We start from the raw sequence: 22,165 nt of genomic DNA on the forward strand, positions 1-22,165 counted from the left end.
GCTGGCCCCCTAATCTAAAAGCTGAAGAGGCTAGTGGGACCCAAAACATACATAGCATCCTCAGAAGGGGAAAGGTAAAAAATAGCCTAAAAAAGGAAGGCAGAGGTCATTGTTAATAGTGTATCAGGATTTAAAAGTCACAGTAGTCTTATTGCTCTTGTTTGGTTTGATTTTATTTTGTTCTGGTCTGTCCACTCATATCAGATTTGAGGGCACAGACATCTAACCCAAAAATAGCAGGTTATACCACAGTACCTATCCTTAATTTCCTATTAACTTGAACTGAAGCCCTGTATTACTTACATTGTCTTACTATAACTGATCTTATTTGAATCTGGTTTGTTAGACCGTGGTTTTTGCCTTGGCTGATTTTATTCGAATTTGGTATGTTTGATAGTATCAGGTCTGGGAATAGAGGCAGCTACTCTGAAGATGACAAGATGTAAAAGATATCCATACCGGTTTTGATTATTAACTACTTTCAAGTCCTACAATGTCTTCAAAGTTGTATTTTTATAAAAATAGCTATGTAATACTATACTTAATATATTAAGCCTGATGATGTGGACAAGTCTATTGAAAATAACAGAAGAAAGCATAGTAACTACAGTAGATCACCTAATATTGTGGTCTTTCTAGGAATTTGTTTTGTTGTCTTGTTATGATCTGATTTTCCCTATAATACAGAGAGGATAGATATACATGTAGAAATTCACACATGGGAAGAATTTTTTAAAGTACTTACGGGAACAGATTATATAATGCACGATGTAATGAACAGATACTCTGAAGAAGAAGAGACACTAAGAAACCCAATGTTAATTCTATAACATTATGATATAAAATATGATATAAAATCTAGCAATACTATTATTCACTGTTCAAAGTGATATTAGTCTAGGTCTCTTAAGTTCAGTTTCAGTATATGTAAAGCTAAGGACAGCTACTATGAAGAGAATGAGAGACATGGTAGTCATTATTGTCTTCCCCAATGTCAGGTCTTGAAGACCTAAAAGCCTTTACCATCCTGTAATGATTTGATTAGTTCTATAACATGCAGTATGTATTCAATGTGTGTGAAGATGGGGACAACTGTTTGGAAGAAAACTACAGACAATGAGATACACAGTGAAGATCTCCAGTGGACTTGCTTTGAAATCTGTATTTCTTTAAATTGTTTCTTTGTGTGTGTGTGTGTATGTGTGTGTGTGTGTGTGTGTGTGTGTGTGTGTGTGTGTGTCTTTTTCATCAGTACCAGGGATCGAACTCACGACTGCCTGCTTGCAAGGCAGGCGCTTATGCCGCTGAGCTAAATCTCCAGCCCCTAAATTGTTTCTTTATGAACTGTTTTGTTCTGTTTTGATATGTTTAATCTTATCCTCTTTAAGATAAAACACAAGTGTGTAGGACTGATAACCATATTACTAAGTTTTGTTGGATCATTGAGCAGAACTGTTGGCAGTGTCACTATCTGAATGTCACTTTGTGTGCTTTAATTTTATAACCTGAACAACTATTTCTAAGATGACAATATGGAACTTATCAACTAGTGATTTCTTACTGTTTATTTTTCTGTAATGCTGTATTATTTCTACCCTTTTTTTCCTGTTTTTTTTTCTCTTTAAATAAAAAAAGGTGAATATGTAGAAATATTTTTGAGTTATGAAAAGATACTTAACAAAGAAAACACCATTTATTTTTTTCCTACAATTAAATGTATGAAGTCTTATTTTTCTTAAATTTTCTTTTGAGATAAGAGTTTCACAGTATAGTCAGGGCTAGCTGCAAATTTGCTGGGTAGCCCAGACTGCCCTTTGACTGAATTTTCTTCCTATCTCAGCCTTTCGAGGCAGGGAGCAGGTAATGTGCTGAAATTACAGATTTGTGGACCACTTGGTTTGAAATTACTCTGAAGCAACTTAGATAAAAGATTTTTCTACGTATAGGATAAATATTCTTACAGTGTTCTATAGAGCCATGCAACTTTAAAAGTAATTAAAAGTATCAGTGTCCGAACAAAAAATTACCTTTAGTTCTAATTGTAACTGATTATATTTGTACCTAATAACTTTATTTTCTTTCAATATTTTTAGAACTTTTTGAAAATGAGCATGTGCGTATTGGACAAAAAGGTAAATTTTTATTATACTTATTATATCTGAAAAATCCAACAGTTCTATGTATGTGTCTCTATAAAATTATAGAGCAACTGAAAATTAATATGTGAAAAAACTAAAAAGGAGTACTATTGAATTAGGTAGATATTGTAGGAGAATCGTTATTTAGGGGGAATATGCCTCCTTGTACTTTTATCAGGGAATATTGGATAAACTTATACACAGCTGGTTTCCTGAAAAGGAAATACAGTAGAATTCCATTTTATAATCAGAGAGGCAGGTTTTCCCCTTGACGTACCCACACACTTCTCACTGGTATTAATGAGATACATTTCTGCTTCAGGAGAGACTGTAACTAACAGTTCATACTGACTGTTCATGATGTTGGGAATTAATAACTGATGCAGCTCTCTATACCTTGGGAAATACTTTTCCCCACCTTTTGAAGATTCCTTTGCACTTTCTCTCTTTTTTAAATAGATGCTATTTTGTTTTTGAACTATGAAGTGCTGATATGTCTTTCGGTCACAGTGAACTTTCTGTGACAATTATATTATTGTGTACCAATCTCCCTAGTACAACTTTTCAAAATTTTATCTATTAAAAAGATATCGTTTGTAGGATTTGACACTTTCATTAGACACAGGTGCAAATTAAAGGATGTGTCTCATCTCTGTTTTACGTGATCCTTTTATTTGTTCTAGCAATGCCATATTTATTTAGTGTAAGATCCTTTTCCCTTTTCAGAGGAAACAGAAGAATATAATACTATTAGAGAAACACCAGCAGTTGTCTAGTCTTCTGTCTTCTGTTTTATTTTTTGGACCTTTATTTCCAGACTGACTAGCTGATATTTTCAAAAAGAAATTAAAAATGAAAATGAAAGCAAAAATATATTAGTTTTATGAACTTGACTGCTTCAAATAATTTTGAAGCCTTTAAAAGTTTATCAGATCTTTATTTTCACTGCATTAAAAATTTATTTGTGTTGATTTTTTTTCAGATAGCAAAGTAGTCTTCCATTGGAATAGAGATCTTTTATTTTTATCTATTATAAATTAGTTTTGATGCTCACATCCCATTGTACTTTCAATACTAGATACATTCACATGATTTAGTAGAAAATGTAAGAATTTTAAATATTCTGTAGATATGACAACTTGATTGTAGAGTCCAAAAATACTCCATAGCCTAGTAATTTCAGATTCATGAAGCTATAGTTAAAGCAAAGTGATCTCAAGGTACTCCACAAAGGGGAAGTAAAAATAACTAAATAAATAAAACTAACTAAAAAATAAAAATAACTAAAAAATAAGTTGTGATATGGATATATACCAATTCCCAAGATGACTCTAATTGGCAAACATATATTAATTGTATGTTTTAAAAGCTTACCTGGATGTGATAATAACTCATGCCTGTGACCTCAGCTATTCAGGAGACTAAGGAAGGAAGATTTGTAATGTTGAAAGACCCTGTCTCAAAATTCAAAATGAAAATATAAAGGGCTGAGGAGGCCCTGGGTTTTATCCCCAATAAGCAAACAAACAAAAAACCAAATAACCACAAAATGTTTAACAAGTTGGCTAGCACCTCGAAAAATTTAAGGCTTGAAACATGGACTGTCTAATAGAACCGTATCAAAATCCAGTAACGGTAGGATGTAATTATGTCAGACTAAATGTGGGCCTCCCAAAAAATTTACCCTGACGATTGCAGTGAATTTCCTACACTGTGAATTTGCTCATGCGATCTTAATGTACTTTTAACAGTTCTAGCAGAACAAGACAGTGCTGCTGCTCAACAGTATATCAGACAAGGAAGTCCCACAGCTCTGCGAGCTGAACTGTGGGCCCTCATTTTAAATATTTCCAGTCAACCAGAGGTAAGAAAAAGAATGAGTCAAAGGTGGGCTATTAGTGCTTATTTTTCAAAGATCAATTATTAAAAATAGAAAAACTTTTCTTAGTTCACTATTTATTCCTCTTTTTATTTTCCAAATAACTGTAATTTTTGAGTTCTACAATTTAACGCATAATTTAAACAGCACATTCAATGTAGAAGTTTTTGTTATTCATATTTAATCAGGTAGTGTGATCCTATATACACATACAACAAAACAATGAGTAAAATTTTGAGGAGTTGATTATTTAAATTAGTGAACATGTGTGACGGAATTAGAATGTTAGAATAGAAAGGGCAAGTCTGTAAAGTAAATGAGTTCATTGTTCTTACAGTTGCCTTTGGAATAGACAATAATTGTGTGGTTCTAAAATTTGACAGACTGCATAAAAATACTATTTTCTGAGCATAAGAATATTTAATCTTAGAAAATGTAATAAATATGAAGTGAAAATCTCTAACAGGCAAGTAATGGATTTAATAAAGACTAATTATTTAATAAAGACAAGTTGATTCTGCCTGAAATATTCATTTTAGAGTATGTATAAATATAGTATAAACTCATTAGTCCTAGAAGTTATCTATTTAAAATTTTAATGGATACCACACTAGCTCCCCAGCCTATGATTAAAAATATGAATTTTAGAATGATATAAATCTGGTTTTAATTCCTAACTCTCTCAACTTACTAAAAATATATCATTGAGCAAATGGCTTAAATTTCTTCAAACCTGTTAATCTGTATATACATGGTAATATTTATATCACCAAGTTATTATGATGAATATAAACAGTTATTTCTGAGACTCTTTTAACATAGTACTTGGCACATAAATGGGTACCACTAATGTTATTCATAATTACGTGTTACATATAATTGTGTTATAAATTAATTATAATTAATAATGCAGGTTTTAAGAATATCAAACATTATTAATATCAATAATAAAAACTGCAATCTCACCATTGCAAATTACCTTTACACATGTGTATATTTTAAATCTCCCTGTAAACAATACTGTAAAAAATCACTTTCTTTTTGAAAGAATAAAACTTGTGATTTCAGTGCAGTTTTAGACAAAATGATATTGCTAATCTTTTCAGTACCGTTTAGAGGTGACCTTTACCAAAATAAATTTTAACATAAATGGAGCTTGTGTGTGTGTGTGTGTGTGTGTGTGTGTGTGTGTGTGTGTGTGTGTGTGTCATCTTGTAGAAAATATAACTCTTCTGGATATTACTGTCTGTAACCTGACAACTTCACTGTTCAGAAGTTAGGTTGACAAATTCTGTCTCTGAAAAGTAAATACTCCCTTTTTAAGAAAAAATTGAGGATGTTCCTAAAAATATCAACACTTTACAATGCTTAAAAGTGGTTTTTATACCTGTATTTTAGAACAAACTGTCACCTGGATTCTTAAAATGTAAAGTGACAAGTCTGTTTAATATTAGTGAATAGAAATTATGATTTTCAGAAAAATAATGTTAATTTTATTGATTAAAAACCTACCAGTTTTAATTTCTAAATTATCTCTAAATAATCTCTAAAATTATCTCAGTGAAGTGTATCTGAGTGAATTATTCCAATCTCAGTGGATTATTCCCAAACAATTGTTATAGTCATACATTCAGAAGAAAGAATATTTTTGTCATGAATGCTTGAACAGAAATTTTGCTCAATTTATTTTTAATCACTTAAACTTCAATGTAATTGAGAAGGTAGAGACATAAACAGTATTTCACATTTCATCCCCATATATCTTTTCTTTTCTTTCTCTTTTATCTTTTTTTGTTTTGTTTTGTTTTCCAGTACTGAGGATAAATCTCAAACTCCCATAGCTTCATTTACCAGTTACCTAAAATCAATAGATGATGTCAGGTCTCTTTCTCTCTATAGATAGATAGATAGATAGATAGATAGATAGATAGATAGATAGATATCTGTACCAGGAATCAAACTGAAGATCTTGTGCCTGCCAGGCAGGCGCTTATGCCACTGAGCTATAATTCCCAGCTCAGATCTCTTTCTTGAAGTTCAGATGAAGTTGCTTCATGGATTAATCACTTTTATTTCTTACAAATACTTCAAATTCAAGATGCCTAAATTCTTTTCTTATGGCCTCAGAATCCTCTGTTTTGGAGAAACTTTCATGAGCTGCTGAAAAGGATATTTATTCTGCTGTTGTTGGATGAAATGCTCTGTAGATGTCAATTGTTGATCTATGATATAACAGATGTACAGTGCCATATGACTGTGTTTAACACCAGGGTGATTATTATGCTTAAACTTATTATTTTAAGAGAATTTTAGTTATTAGAAAAGCAGTATAATCTTCCTAGATGTTTCTATAAGCTCTGAGGCCAGGTTTTTTGGAATGAAATTTACTAGCCTGATGGCCTTAGGCATGATGTTAGTTTTCTCTCTGGATCTTAGTTTACCTTCTCAAATGTTAGGATAAGTAGTAATCAGTGATCTGGTTCATTTTGTTGGTACTGAAGGAAGTGAATTCATTCATGTGTAAGTAGTTAAAATAATACCTAGCACTTGGTAGCTATTTCAAAAATACTGTATTTTTTATTAAGTTAAACTATAATCACTTTAACAAATATTGATTGAATACCTACCATGTACCATATGTTATCTTAAATGATAGGAACACGAATATTTATTGAACATCTAATACTGGTAAGCCATAGGGATATAGTAATGAACAAAACAGAGATCTTACCCTCTTATTGTTTATAATAACATTAATGATTATTGCTTATTGAAGTTGAGGCTGACTTTATAAACATTATTGATCTTTAAGTTTTTGTTTTACTTTTAAATTTAGGATATCTTGTATTATGAGCAGCTTAAGACCAATGTGATACAACATGACCTTTTGGTGGACAGTCTAATTTATAAAGTAAGTAGAATTATGCATATTTTTTCACTTGATTACTATCACTTAAAATTTAGTTTTCAATATGCAGGGCCTGTACTATGCACAGTAATATATATTAAACTTGAAAAATAATATTAAGTGATCATTATAAAGTTAAGATTGGCCTTCAAAATGCATAGGTTGCATTTACTATATCTTCTTTTCCTGTGAAACTACCTCATACTGCTTTCCTGGCCCTCCTATATTTTTGTTAAGAGAGTATTTCTCAAACAGCCTAAAACTTCATAGAGAGAGTAAAAATTTTTTAACATACTTTCAGGTCAGGAAATGAAGATAGTTATATTTAAAGGAAAGAGCTAATAATCTATGAGATTTCAATGGACTAGCTTTTAACAGATGAGGTCATGAGTCAGAAAATCAATGTTACTAGTCTCCCAGTAACTAGCAGTAACTTGCAAGTGAGTAATCATTAAAAAATGGGAGACATTTGATATTTTGAAGGAATAGGAAGTATGTGTTCTTGAACAGTGAAAGTGAGCCAGACTGTTATGGTTACTTTTGGGTGTTAGGTTTGTATCACTTTTCTTTTCAAGCCATAAGACATCTAATGATTAGGTTTAAAAGATAGAATTGAAATAAATAGTTATTAGTGAATCCTTTAAAAGTATAAGAAATTTGAGATCAAATAATATGTCACATATTAAATAAATACATAGCACTGATAAAATCTAATTGGGAAGTTTTTGTAATCTTACATAAAGTACTCAATTCATTGCAGTATTGTTTCCAAATATTACACATGTTCTATAGGACTATAGAAAGATTCATTTGGGCTTTTTTCAGTATACTTTAATTTTAATTATAGGATGTGAAGTTGACAGCAAGCAATGATGATTACTATTTTGTATTTGAAGATTATTTATATCAGGTAAGTTTGAAAATTAAAATATATAATTGTTTAGTTGTCTAAATCATTATGCTTTGGAAGATTTCTCTATTGTTAACTAAATCTTTGTGAAATTCAAGCCATGCTTATCAGATTAACTTTTCTGCAAGATATGGTAAGGTATGGGATTCTCATTGCAGGATTGGGTAATGGAATAAAAGTTCCCATATAAACTTTTGAATAATTCCTTTTAGGTACATAAAGGAGATATTAGCAGATAAGATTCCTACTTTTGTTGTTAGGACAGATTCTTAAATTGGATATCAAATTCATTTTACATGATAGTTTCTATTAAAATATCATGAAAGCATTTTACATATAGTTTCTATTAAAATACCAAATCTATAATTAAATGTCTTGAAATAAATTAGGAGTATTATCATTACTATTTGATCATTTTAGGTACAAATATGGTAGACATACAGATCCTACCTAGGTCTTTTTCATATCTAAAATGAAATCATTTATCATAAATAGAAAGCATTTTACATGATAGTTTCTATTAAAATACCAAATCTACAATTAAATGTCTTGAAATAAATTAGGAGTATTATCATTACTATTTGATCATTTTAGGTACAAATATGGTAGACATACAGATCCTACCTAGGTCTTTTTCATATCTAAAATGAAATCATTTATCATAAATAGAAAGTATATACTTTATACAGCATTCCCTAGATGATGTTTAAAAATTGTACATATAAAAAAAATTGTACATATAGATTAATAATTAGATTTCAAGCGAATGTCAATAAAAATTTCATGAAGTATCCAGATATATTATATAGCAATTTCTGCTTTGATTAAATATAAATCAGTACCAACTGTTTGGATGAGCAGGTTTTTGTTTGATAATGATGTTGGCTGTGTACAGATGTTTAGAAGAGAAGATAAAACACCATAAGAACCTCTTAAAAAAGGCCACAAAACTATGTAGGACCTGCCCCATCTCTCAACTTCATTATTCACTTTTTATGCTTTTCTAATCGCTGTACTAGTCTTCACATTCACTATATTTCTTTCCATCTGAGGGCCCTAAGATCTGTAGTTTCTTTCATATGACAGACCATTATCCTCCTCACTTCACCCAGTAAACTTCTATTTTTTTTTTGAACTCTTATCTAAGTACCATTTACTATATGTAACCAACCCATACTCCCCAATGCAAACACATACAACAAGGTCCTAGACATTTGATATGTGGGTTAAAAACACTATGTCATACATTGCATAATTTTATTTATATCATTCTACTCTATTTGATCATTTCACAATTGTGTTTTTATAACCTAAAAAGTGTTTTGGTGCTCATTGTTAATTCCAGTATTACAATAATAGACATTTTGTCATTAATCCCCCTCCATATACTATCCCTACCTTCAAAACATTTATCTCATCAATCTTGCCACTTCTGAAGCAGTTCTAGAAATTCTCTTTTATGAACATCTTTAGTTGTACTGTTGTGATTGCTGAATGTCCTGAATTGATTAAAAATATTTACCTTTCATGGTCATTTTGACTTTGAAGAAGAGCAATGTCTTACTTTTCTTATTGCTGAGACAAAATACTTGACACTCAAAGTTAAAGGGGGAAAGATTTATTTAGCTAATAGTTTATAGAGGCTTTAGTCCATAATCAGCAGGATGGCACATGGCAGAGGGGCAACACTTCCTGGGGGCAGAAGAGAGCAGAACAACAAGCAAGAAGAGACAGAGAGACAAGACAGATAAAAAGCTGAGAGACATAGAGTCAAGCCTCTTTCTGTTCCTTGTATTGTATGTAGGCTGCTGCCTTAGGGCAGGTGTAGTACTCACAGATGTGGTCCCAGCATTGGACCATGAATCAATCACAAGCTCAGAAGCCCACTCCCATGACTTCATGAGTTTGGGGTTATTTAGATATAAACTATTACATTCTGCCCCTGCCCCCCCCAAAGGCTCATGTACATTCTTTTATACAAAAGTCTTTCAGTCCATTTGCAAGTGTTGTCAAAGTCCTAACAGATTCAACATTGCTAAAAAGTTTAAGTCCCAAGTCTCCTCTGAGATCTAAGGCAAACTTTTAGCTGTAAGCTTCTGTACAAATGAAAAGAAAGTTAAACACCTCTAGCATTCAGTGGCACAAGATAGATGTCTGTACAGATGTTTCAAAAGTTACAAGTGGGGATACAAAGGAATGAGACCAAACCAAGTCCAAAATCCAACAGGAAAAACATTAAGTCCTGTAGTTCCATGTGCAGCATTCAAGGCAGTCTGGGAAGATGTGAACTTCCAAGGGCTTGAGCAGCTCCACCCCACAGTACTTGCGGTGGTTGTAGTTCCTATGGCTTCTCTTTTGGACCTGCTCTGCTTCCTCTTCTTGCTCCTTGGACAATCCATATTCCTGGCTTTTCTAAGCTCCTGGGGTCTGCATTGCACTTTTGGCTTCATACTCACAGCTTCACACATGCTGTCTTGGAGCACACTACCTTCTGAAATCGGAGTGGAAACCTTCCTGCCCACACAACTCTTCTATTCTGCATGACTTAAAAGCAAAACAAAGGACAAAAAACACATGATCATCTCAATAGATGCATAAAAAGCATTTGAAAAAGTCCAACATGCATTCATGGTAATAGTGTATAACATCCTTCATGATTTGTTGTATACTATTTGCCATTATCTTACTGAGGATTTTGCATCTGTGTTCATTAGGGAGATTGATCCGTAGTTCTCTTTTTGTTTGGATCTTTCTCTGGTTGTGGTATCAGAGTAGTGCTTCCTGGAATGATTTTGGAGTGTTGCTTCCCTTCTATTTCATTTAAGTGTGTGAGGAGTAGTATTAGATCTTCCCTAAATTTCTTGTAGAATTCAGCAGTGAATCCATCAGGACTTGGACTTTCTTTGTTGGTAGGTGTTTAATTATATATTTTATATGTTTATATCTTCAATTTCATTGGCTGATAATAGGTTATTTACAATTTTGTATCTCTTTGATTCAGCTTTGATGTCTACTACATTGGTAAATCCATTCATCTGTTTAAAAAAGCTTTTATGTGAATCTTTATCCTTATTACATAAGTAGAGGAGTAAATATAATACCTAAACTTCTCTTTTTTGAGAATTATGCAAATTTTCTTCATATGATCAGTTTACTACTTAAACGCTTTACATTTTGACACCTTTGTTTATTTTATACTCATTCTGAATTATTAGAAGCTTATTGTCCTTGTCACTTTTCCTATTGCTGGAACAAAATACTTAACACCTACACCTGAAAGGAGGAAAGATTTGGTTCGGCTCACAGTTTGTAGAAGTCCATTCTGTAGCCATCTGGCTCCAAGACAGGGAGGCATGGCAGAGGAAAAACTTCTCATTTAATGGCAGACAGGAAGCAGAGAGAGTCAAGGGAAGAGACAGGGGTGGGCAATAACCCTTCCAGATCACTCTTTCTGTGACCAGCCTCTTCCAGTCATACCCACCTCTTAATGGAAAGTCAGCTATAGCATCCTCATAGTATCATCTCACAAATGTTCTTCTTATAATTACATGAAGTTTTAGAGGAACATCTAGATCTAAATCATAACACTTATTTAACTAATAAAACTACAGAAGTATATACATTGCAAAAAATATTCTGTTATCTGAAATTGAATCCTTTTATTCCCTTGGAAAAGTATTTTATATGTGTGTATGACAAGACAGAAGAAAGCTTTCTTATATTTAATTACAGACTTTTCTTTGAAAGAGCTTTCTAGAAACACAGCTGCTTTATGGGAAAATTGTCAATGACAGTGGAGTGAATTTAACATTTCTATTGATGCTCTGGGGGCCCTATATCTTTCCAGCCCATACTTGGTTATTGGGCTTTCTGACTAGACTGCAAAATTAGATGACACGTATCATTTCTGTGTCCACACAGAGATGAGAAAATATGTAGCAATTCCTCTCTAAAGAAAATATGTTCTTATCTTACAAGAATGCAGATTCTGCTCTTGAATGCCTTCATTCATGTTACCTAAATTTTATAGATACCGTTATAGAAATATTAAGGGACATTCAATATAAATGTTTTGAATAATAAGTCAACTTGTAAGTACTTTAAAACTTAGCTTTTATTTGCATGAAATTCTTACAAAAATTAGTGTTGAAAAACCTAAAAGATAAAAGAACAAAGGAAGGAAAAGAATGAAAAAGGAAATGAGGAAGGAGAAAGAAAGAAAGCAAAGATGACAGGAAACAGAGCAGATATTTTGAAAATAAAGAAAGGAATTAGGGGAAAGGGGGGGATAGTGAGAGAGGTAAGATATTGAAAATGATCAAGAATGTTACATATACGTACCATTTCTCCCAGACAAACACAACTGTTGTGCATTGCAAACATACACAAATAAAAAGAGACTTAGTGTGCTGAAAGTTTTAAATGATACCAATCAAATACATTTCCTTTTTTTTGGCACCGTGCTTGCCAGGCAGGCGCTTATGCTGCTGAGCTAAATCCCTGGCCCATAAAGACATTTCTTTAACAGAAGTTAATCAGATGTCTTCAGAATATCATTTTTAGGTTCCAGTAATGAATGGCATTATTATAACCAAGGTAGGTTAATATATTGTCCAAAGTGTATAAAATATGAAAAAAAGTTAATATAATAAAGGAAATACACAAATACTTTGTGTTTTATACCAAATCTTTCATCATATACTTGGCTTCTCTATCATGTATTTAATGGGAAAACTGAGGAATATTCCTATTTGCGAATATTTTTATGCCATTGAATGGGATTTAAGAAAGATAACATTTATTCATGTAGCCAATTAATAAAATAATTTAGTGTCTATTCTGATACAGGCACTGTGTTCAATGATAACAAAAGAAGATATTTATTAATCTCACATCATAGTGGAAAATAAGGAAAGATATATATAGTTTTAATTTGATAAATACACTAATACAGGTTTATATACACTTCTATACAAAAATAATTAAAATTCTGAGAGTGATGCAGGATTCATTGATGGCTGTGAAATAAAAAATTTTAAGAAATGTCTAGTTCTTGAAGACAAACAATTAGGGGAAAATAGGAAAGATAAAAATAGATATAAACAATGAGCATAGTGTTTTTGAGGAAAGATTAGCTGGCTAGACAGTAAAAATAGCTCCAGTAGTTCAGGTTAGTGTTAAGGAGACCCTGACATACAGCAGTATCTTTATGAACAGACAGGAGAAAGCAAATGTAGAATACATACCAATAGTATGATCTATCATAATCATTTCTTTCTTGAATATGTATGTGTTCAACTCCCTTGCCCTTCTCCCAATTTCCAATAGAAATTATCTGATAAAACCATAACCTTGTTGCAATATAACTTTCTACCAATTCTGTGGCTGCCATGAACATTTGAACATGTCTGGAGATGCAACCATATTAAGTGCTTTAGTTTAAATTCAAGACCACTAGCATTGAGTTCTTAAATTCCTCTTGTGAATTCTACTTTATTTTCTTAGTTCATTCACTTACCCACTCTCTTAGATGACTTTTCATACCCATCTCTTAAAATGTCCATCTTTTTTCTTTCTCTTACCTCATGACTTTCAGTTTCCAAAACAATAATAAAGAGAACTTCCATATGCTTTCACTGTCACATATGCTCCACCTACCTGCATTTGTACTGATATATCTAGGTTTCTTTTCTTTTTGTTATTTTATTTACGATAAGTCTAATCTCTGCATTGCAACACTGAACTCATCTTCCCTTCACAATTTAAAGGCATTATACATTATTTTCCTTTCCTTTTTTAAATTTTACTTGCAATAAGAGCAGTTTCTACATTTAGATATTAAAACTTATCTCACCCTACTACTCAGTTCTGATTTATTTTTAATGCAGGGCTTCACTTTGATAGATAAGTGCACTACTACTGAGCTACACTGGCAGCCCTGACTTGACAATTCAGCCAATCATTCCCCTTTGACTTTATTTCCTCACTTGGCCCCTAGGACAGGAAGTTTTATCAGTTTTCTTCTATTGCACAAGCTGGCATTCCCATGCACCTTTATCTCCTTATCACTAGTGTCTTAACCTGGAACATCCAAAACCATTTTTCTCAAATATTTTCTCAGTTTTTCTTCTTTCTCTTTCTTCTCCTCTAAGATCCCTATAATGTATATATTGGTTTACTTGATGATACAGTGTAGGTTTCTAAGACTCTGTTCACTTCAGTTTTTTCTATTTCCTATTTTCAAGGTTGTGTACTATTTTCTGCCTACTCAAATGTACCTTTGAATCTTTCTAATGAACTTTTCAGTTATTGTACTTTTTAGTCCACAATTACTTTTTTAAATTTCTTACTAAGTTTCTTTCTTAATATTTCCATCTTTTCATATATAATTTTTTGGCTTTCTTCACATCTTAGAACATATTTGAGTTCTGTCATGAGTAGACTTGCTGTCATTTTTTTTCAGGGAAAGTTTCTTTTGACTTCTTCCCTCTTTGGCCATGCTTTCCAGTTTCTTTATATTCCTTGTGATTTTTATTATTGTTGCTAAAAACAGTTGACTATAATTATGTAGTTTCTCTAAAAACAATATTCTCCCTATTCCCTTGAGTTTTGTTGTTTTTGTTTCTTTGGTTATTGTAGGTTCTTGATGTGCCCAGGATTAACATAAGAGGTAAATTTAAGGTCTTTACTGAGCATGTGCCTTTCTTTGTGCATTCATAGTCCCTTTCTAGTTTTCTTCATATATGCATTTGTTTTTGAATGTCTTGTTCTATAATGTCTGATAAAAGAGAGAAAGAAAAAAATGAAAGGGAGGAACCATCCCTTTAAATCACCTGAAAGTCACTTCAGTATGAGGGGGAGGAGCTTGTGGGAAGATGTGCAACAATAGTGAAACTTTTTTCTACATCCCTGTCCTCTGCCTCTTTTTTCTTCTCTGGTTGAAAAGCAGCAATTAGAGCACAAATACTACAGTATTTGGAGAAAAGGGTGATTTTTTTTTCCAGTGTCCTTCATGCTGCACCTGGAAAACATGTATAACTAGCAGCTTTCCAAAGGGTTTAGGGATGGGTAGATGCCACTGTATGAAGAAGTGAAATCGACCAACTCAACCTCAATAACCTCAAGCCTTATCCTGAAAGTTACAAGACTTCAGTAATGTCCAGAACTCCTTAACTCTTATATTCAGACATGCTCTATCAGTCCAATTGTTATCTAGGTGGAAAGATAGACCTATGATCTATCTATCACTTCTTACTTCATTACTTCCCAGAATCCACTTTTTAACCAGTTTGTATAACAGCCCTATAAGGTGCCTTTACTTCCTTATTAAAAATGAAGAAGCAGATTCTCAGGGCCCAAACTCATAGAGCTACCAGGACATCAAGCTGAGTTTGTCCATTATCAATGCTCAGAAAGTCACTTGTCCTTCATGAAAATTTAAATCAGGGCAGTGTTTTAAAAGGACATTCTTGAAATTTTGTTATTTCAAGTTCTTCAGAATGATTTGGAGAAAAATGCAAGTTTACCACAAGTGAAAAAAAGTGAATAGTATTTGTATGTAAAAGTAATTTTCCAGCATATCTGGCATTTCTTTTGTGCTTTTCATTATGTAAACAGTTTATTTCTCAGAAATATTTACTATGAATATATTTTCTACAGGTAAAGAAAAAGTTTAGACTCAAGTAAATCGTTTGTAGTATAAATGTAAACATTTTAGACATAAGCCTGCTATATGAACCATAGATCATGCTTGCATATTGTTTCTTATAACTCTTCTAAAAAGGTAAATCACTGTCATGTATAACTTTACCCCTATAAAACTTAATTTCTACTTAACCTTTATGTAATCATAAATTCTCTATTTAATTTGATCAAAATGTCATCTTTATATAGTCACATACTCTAGCAAATTTACAATAGAATTAGTATTTCCTTAAAGATGCAAAAATTAGAATCTGAAAAGTTAAAACTGCTTGTTAGAATAGGAGTTGGCAGCTCTTTCCTTGTATACCAGGGCTACACACCAGTACACACTAACACACCAACTCTGGCATTATCACCTTACAGTCACCGGTATTCTCTTTAGAACAGTCTCAGATATCTTGTGTTCTCTAGGGCCACAGTGACTGTAGGTGGATATATTTAAGCCTAGAGCTTCTAACATTACTATCCCCTACAAAGTGAGTTTAAGGCTAGCCTGAACTGTATAGCCAAAGCCTATCTCAAAAAAATAAAATAAAAGTCTGTAGCATTTGACCAGACCAATGGTGCGGTTTTAGGAATATGAATACAGTAACCAAAGTTGTACATAAGGAAGTTCATCACAGCATTGCTTTTAATTGGGATAAAGAAGAAATAATTAAATAATCAACAATGAGACGGCTTATATAATTATTCATCCATATAGCACAATATACTTCAAAGTGTACCTGAAGAGTATTTTTATAATATTGAGGGAAAATAAATTATAGAACTATAGCCCTTTTGTTTGAAAATTTTGTATGTGTATATAAAAGAAGTCTGAGATAATATACATCTTCATATTAATGCTGGTATGATTCTTGATTTTTCTCCCTTTTTTATCATTTACATTTCTAATTTTTTATCATAAAGTATCACATATATATTCTTTTAAAACATAATAAAAACCAATCAGTGGTGTGATGGGGTTATTGGCACATACATTCTACCACTGAGCCTAATGCTCAATCCCTACATTTATTCTCTAAAGAAACTGAACCCCTCTTTCTTGTGTCTTAGACATAAAATCATTCTGTTCTCCATTCATTCTTGCTGCAACCCCAACCCTAACTCTGTGTCCATGTTTTGCATTTTCCAGTCATGAATGATTTTCATGTTAGCATTTCTAGAATACCAAGTCTTCTCATACCAGGACCCAGATTTCTTGTCATTATTCATTTTCCTGGGGATTGGACACCTCCTTGCAAATTCCATGGTAGTCTCTGCAGTCCACTTTCCCGTACTGGGCATCCTTGATCCTGTACTCTCCCATCTATTTTCATCTCCAGGTAGAGTTGTCACTCTATCTGCAGATCAGGATAACTGACTTCTATGGTGTATTGGGCAACCACTTGTTCTAAAGCTGCTGTCATGCCTTCCAAATACCATGTCACCTTCCCTCTACCGCTGACATGTCCAACTGCCTGCTGCACCCCAGCAATGAGTTCAGTTCCACTTTATTCCTAAATTGTTCTGTGCCACTCTACCTAGAGTCTATCCTATACATTTCTCACCAGTTAAACTTCTAGGTTAGCATGCTGAACCTTTTAGAACTTTCAGGGATGCAAACAAACACTGTGGCATGCATGCATAGGTTTGCCGCCACGGTGACCTAGCTGTTTCTCAGTTCCAGGTAAAACATAGAAAAGAGTCGACTGATACTTAGCAACTTGCACTTTCTCTTGTTCCAAGTTTAGGTGGCCAACAATGAGAAGTCTTTGGGAGAAGTTGGCCATCTGTATTTGGCACCCCACTGTTACCAGTTAATTCGGCCACACCAGAAAGCTCACTCTGCCACTGCACGGCCAGTGCTGACCTAGGCCCTCCACTGCCTCAGGACTTCCCAAGCAGGAAATGGCAACACGTTTTCTCTTTTCTTTTTGGTACCAGGAATCAGGGCCTTGCACTGGCCAGGCAGGCGCTGTGCTGCTGAGCTCTATCACCGGCCCCATTATCTAGTTTTGTAACAGTCTTTAATTGCTTGTTTTCCTCATATCATGTCTAGGTATTACTTTGTTTTTCCCGGGATACGTCTGTATTGGGCCACTTTGCATACAACAGTGCTTCACCACCGAAATCATACATAAGAGGTAATATTTTACTAATTCTAAGAAGGGATTATTTGAGATAATACCAAATCCAAGAACATTTATTTTATAGCATGTACTCATGTTACCTATTTTTTTAATTATAAATTAAGATTCCTCTCCGATGAACATCCTTTTCCCATCACTTAAATCAGTGCGCAAGCAGTTTATCACAAGTCAGTTAAATGCTTCCAAGAAACAGAATTCATGTACCTCTCTGCCTTCTCTGTTTGCTGTCTCTATTGTTGGTTTTTTTTTTTTCCTCTTGACTTTTACTTTCTAAGTATGAATGTATCACATGAGTTTTTTGTTTTGTTTTGTTTTTGTTTTTTGGTAACAGGGATTGAACGCATGACCTTGTGCTTGCTATACAGGTGCTTGTGCTGCTGAGCTAAATCCCCGGTCCTAGATTTGGTTTTTTAATGTCTTAAACTTCTTGCATTTCTTTTCTCAAAATGTTCCGCCACACTTAAAATTGTATATAATTTACATGCTGTTAGCTCTCTAATTTCTGTTTTAGTGCCTTCTTCTCTTGCTATGGAACTGACTTCAGCTGACAGCCCTCTCAATTTCCTTCTATGAAATTGTGGAAGTTAGCACTGAAAGCTCATTACTATATTCAGTGGTGACAAACCTGTGGCATGTATGTCACTGTTTGTTACCATTGGAAAAAGCAAATGTTCTTTATCACTATGTGTGTTCCTTTTGTTATTTCCATGAAAAAAGGAATTATTTCTTCTGAGGGTTTTTTCTGGGGGCGGGATACCGAGGATCAAACTCACACTTGACAAGCAGGCCCTTGTGCAACTGAGCTAAATCCCCAGCCTGCTCTTCTGTATTTCTTGAGTCTGGGATATCTGCCTGATGGTGATTGTTCCAAATCCTGCCCTAGGGCAGCCATGCCACCTTGTGTTGGAATCAGGCTCCACCCAATTTAGGGCTTTTAGTTCCATTGCTTCTAAAATGAATTTTAAAGAAATTTCCTGAAAAACTGTGTATGGATGTAGTTACCTATTTGGGCTCAACTGTAAAGGCATCCAGTTTAAGGTCCTGTGTCAGTCAACAGTCTTAACTTAGCTAACTAATTCCCTGGTTATTCCACAATATGCCATATTCATTTTAGCTCCATATAGTCCCTTCTGTGAAAGGTTTCCTATTTCCTCCACTGTAAAAATATTTAGATCCTGAAAAACTATCCTGTATCTCACTGTTAAGACTCATTAAAAGGAAAAAAATTACTAAACTCTAGTTTCATAGTTTATTCTAGATCATAAACCACGTAGTGGAGGGAGTATTCACTACATTCATTTTGTTCATGTATCTACATCTAGATGAGCATCAGTGCATGTGTCTGTCTGTCTTTTATTATTCCATCTCTCCTTACACAGGTTGGTCCTCATCATTTTCATCCTGACCTAAACAGCTCACACTTCGTATTCTTCCTGTCCCCTCTGCCACTACCCTTAATCAAAAAACAAAACAAAAACAAAAATACTTTTTTTAATTTAAAAATTTTACTTTAAAACCCTGTGCAAGAATGAATGGTCTTTTTTAGGCTAAAAAGTGTTAAAAAAAACTGTCAAGATAAAAGCTACCTAAAGATATTCTGTGGAAGATGGAAAAATCTGAGAACCCTGAAAATTTGAGGGAAAGCTACTATTTCAAGTCAGCTAAATATCTAATTGTAGTGTAGTCTTTACATTTCTAGGACAATTCTGATTTCAAATATTTACCTCCATTCTGTGATCATATGAACTATTTAGAATTCAGAAAATATGATCATCATACAGTTAAAGAAACTTAATTTTAAACTTTTAAGCACATACCATTAAAATGTAACCTAATAAGATTATTGCAACACATAGGGCTTGTTTTGATGAATAGATTAGGATAATTTATATTTAGCAAAACAGTTCTGTGCTTTTAAGTAGGTTCCTCCTAAGTTCTTAATGAGTTTAAATGTGTTGCTTTTTATTTATTTTATATCTCTTTCCTTATATTTTGGGATATGTTGTTGATTTTAATTCATGAAAGGATTGCTAATATCAGAAAATTGGCTGGCAGTTTTTCAAATTAGCTCCATGTCATGAAATGAAGTAAAATTGAAGCATTGTAGTTCTTAAAATTCCATTTTTAGTATAATTTTTAATATTTTATTTTACAGAATCATATTGAAATCCTCTGTTATCTTCTCTTTCAGGAAAACTAGGATTAGAAGAATATGCAGTGTTTTATCCACCAAACGGTGAGAGTAATGCTATTGCTTCCTCTAGTGGGATATTGGAAAATTACAACTTTTATAATAGAAATAGATTTTCTGATTCACTTCTTAAATGGACACTAAATTATCATCTAAAATAAAAATTTTCCACCCTTCTGGTAGGTTTGTGCTACCCGTACATACCTTCTCTGCTTCTCTTTAGTACATTTTCGAGAAAGCTGAGCAGCCCTAAGGGTCTAGGCCAGGGTACTTAGCTTTGCTCCGAAGAGCGCTGACCAGTAGGTCTGACTTGGGCTTTCCTTGGGCGTTGCTGGACCCGTGTTCCAGTCAGTGCGGTGTGGTCTCCCCAAGTCGGCCAGTGTGGTGTTTATGAATGCAAAGATTATGAAGAAGCATTGCTGACGTAGTCAATTTGCTGTTATGAAGAGATCATATGACCTCATTGTTAATATTTATGGATTAAGTATGCCTTTTACGTCATTAGCTTTAGGATACACTTCTTGGAAAGCAGTACATAGCTGTGCTTATCATGATAATATTAAGCGGCGCGCTGAGGAATTCTTTTCTCCAAGGGAGTTAACAGCATGGGCTTTGCAGCCCGGCAGACCTGGGGTCCGATCTCAGGCTTTCAGCTCAGCCCATGGCCTCGGGTAGGTGACAGGATCTCCCTGAATGCCAGATTCATCAGTTTAGCTGTGGACCGTGGGTTAAGTGAGATGCCGTGCATGAGGCCCCACAGTGCCGCCACGCAGTGAACGCTCAGGACACGCAGCTGATGAGTTTGCTCAACGCTGTCAGTCACGGCGTCCGAAACTCACAGCTGAAATTCACGGTGCCGTCCTGGCCCTGTAATCCCAGTTTCTTTCAGAGCATCAAGAGCTGCCCTCTGCTTTGAGCGGGCTCTTCTCTTTCCAGCGTTCCCTAGGTGCGTCCATGAATCAGTGTGCTACCCTGAAGTGCTACCTCCAGTTCTGACTTCTCCTGGAACTTAATGTGTCTCAGCCTAGACTCACCACTTTATCCTCCTGTGCACCTCTCTCACTGACACCCTGCACTCAAAATACACAGTGTTCCTAAAGGCTAGAAATCCTGAAGTCACCCTTGAGCCCCTCATCTGCTAAGTATCCCAGTTGTATCTTCCAGATACAACTGGGGCCCTCACTGTTGCCTGGCTTTCTTTTAAACTCTCCTAACTCTAGTTTATCACAGCAACTGCCTAACTGGTCTCTCTTGCATTTTTTCTAGTTTTACTCTGTCTTCCACTGAGTTATGCATTTAAACTTAAAAATGTACATTGCCATTTTTCTCAAACACTTCTGAATGGCTCCTGTATTTTATTTTTTAATTTTAATTGTATTACTACACCTTTGATATATATAATGATCAGATTCATTGTAAGCGATTTGTATCTGTACATAATATATCTTGATTTTTTTATTTTCCCTCATTTTCCTCTCTATTTTCTTTTTTTCCTTTTCCCTTCCTCCTTGCTCCCCCACCCTCATTTGCATTTGAACATTTTCTTCCAATATCCACAGTATCTGTTGCCCATTTTAGTCTTTATTTACACTTTTATTTCTCACACAAGAAACATGGTGATACTTAAACATACACGTCCAATTTATTTCTCTTAAAAGTATGGTCTCAAGGTACATCCATTTGGCTAAAAATGTCTCTAATTTACCCTTCTTAATAGCAGAGCAGTACTCTACTATATATTATTTTCTTTACCCATTCATCTGTTGATGGACATCTGAGCTGTTTCCAAGAGTTAGCTACAAAAACTTGTGCTGCTATCAATATGAGTATGCATATATTGCTGATGTGTGATGCTTTAATCTTTTCATGGCTCCTATATTTTAAATAACATCCAGGCTTCTCCACATAATGTACATGTGAGGATCTTTCAGATGTGATTTCTGTTCAGTCTACTTTCTGTCTTCTAAAATTTTTCTCCGTTTCCTATCTCTCTCTTTTCTTATCATAACAGTATCAAACTATTTATTCTTTTTACAGACAGCCATGCATTCTGCTCTTCCTACCCCATGGTCTCTCCATTTTCCACCCTTAGACTAACCCATGAAATCTTCTTTGCCTGGCTGTCATCAAGGCTCAGACTAAACCTACTCTTCCCCAGGAGTTTTCCCAGTGCCCACCGGCCATTAGGGTAAGGGTCTTTCCTTTAGGCCACAGAGTGCCTGGTCGAAAGTCTGTGTTATCTCTTACTATTATCTGTTGATATTTAATCTCTTCCTTGATATTGCAAACTTCAAGAAGTCCAG

General features: G+C 34.0%; 1 protein-coding gene across 1 annotated transcript in view; it reads left to right on the forward strand.

Moving 5' to 3' along the window:
- The window catches only part of Tbc1d19 (TBC1 domain family member 19), a 119,592-nt gene that overhangs the window by 70,296 nt on the left and 27,131 nt on the right, over nt 1-22,165 (forward strand). Inside the window, exons 10-15 of the mRNA XM_063240565.1 lie at nt 2,094-2,132; nt 3,890-4,002; nt 6,854-6,928; nt 7,773-7,835; nt 17,581-17,665; nt 19,863-19,907. Coding sequence (XP_063096635.1) covers nt 2,094-2,132; nt 3,890-4,002; nt 6,854-6,928; nt 7,773-7,835; nt 17,581-17,665; nt 19,863-19,907 — 420 coding nt within the window. The remainder of the gene's footprint in view (nt 1-2,093; nt 2,133-3,889; nt 4,003-6,853; nt 6,929-7,772; nt 7,836-17,580; nt 17,666-19,862; nt 19,908-22,165) is intronic.

This window comes from Cavia porcellus, unplaced genomic scaffold, assembly GCF_034190915.1.
Source record: "Cavia porcellus strain 051 isolate PalLab524CR breed Dunkin Hartley unplaced genomic scaffold, mCavPor4.1 scaffold_30, whole genome shotgun sequence".
Classification (NCBI taxonomy): Eukaryota; Metazoa; Chordata; class Mammalia; order Rodentia; family Caviidae; genus Cavia; species Cavia porcellus.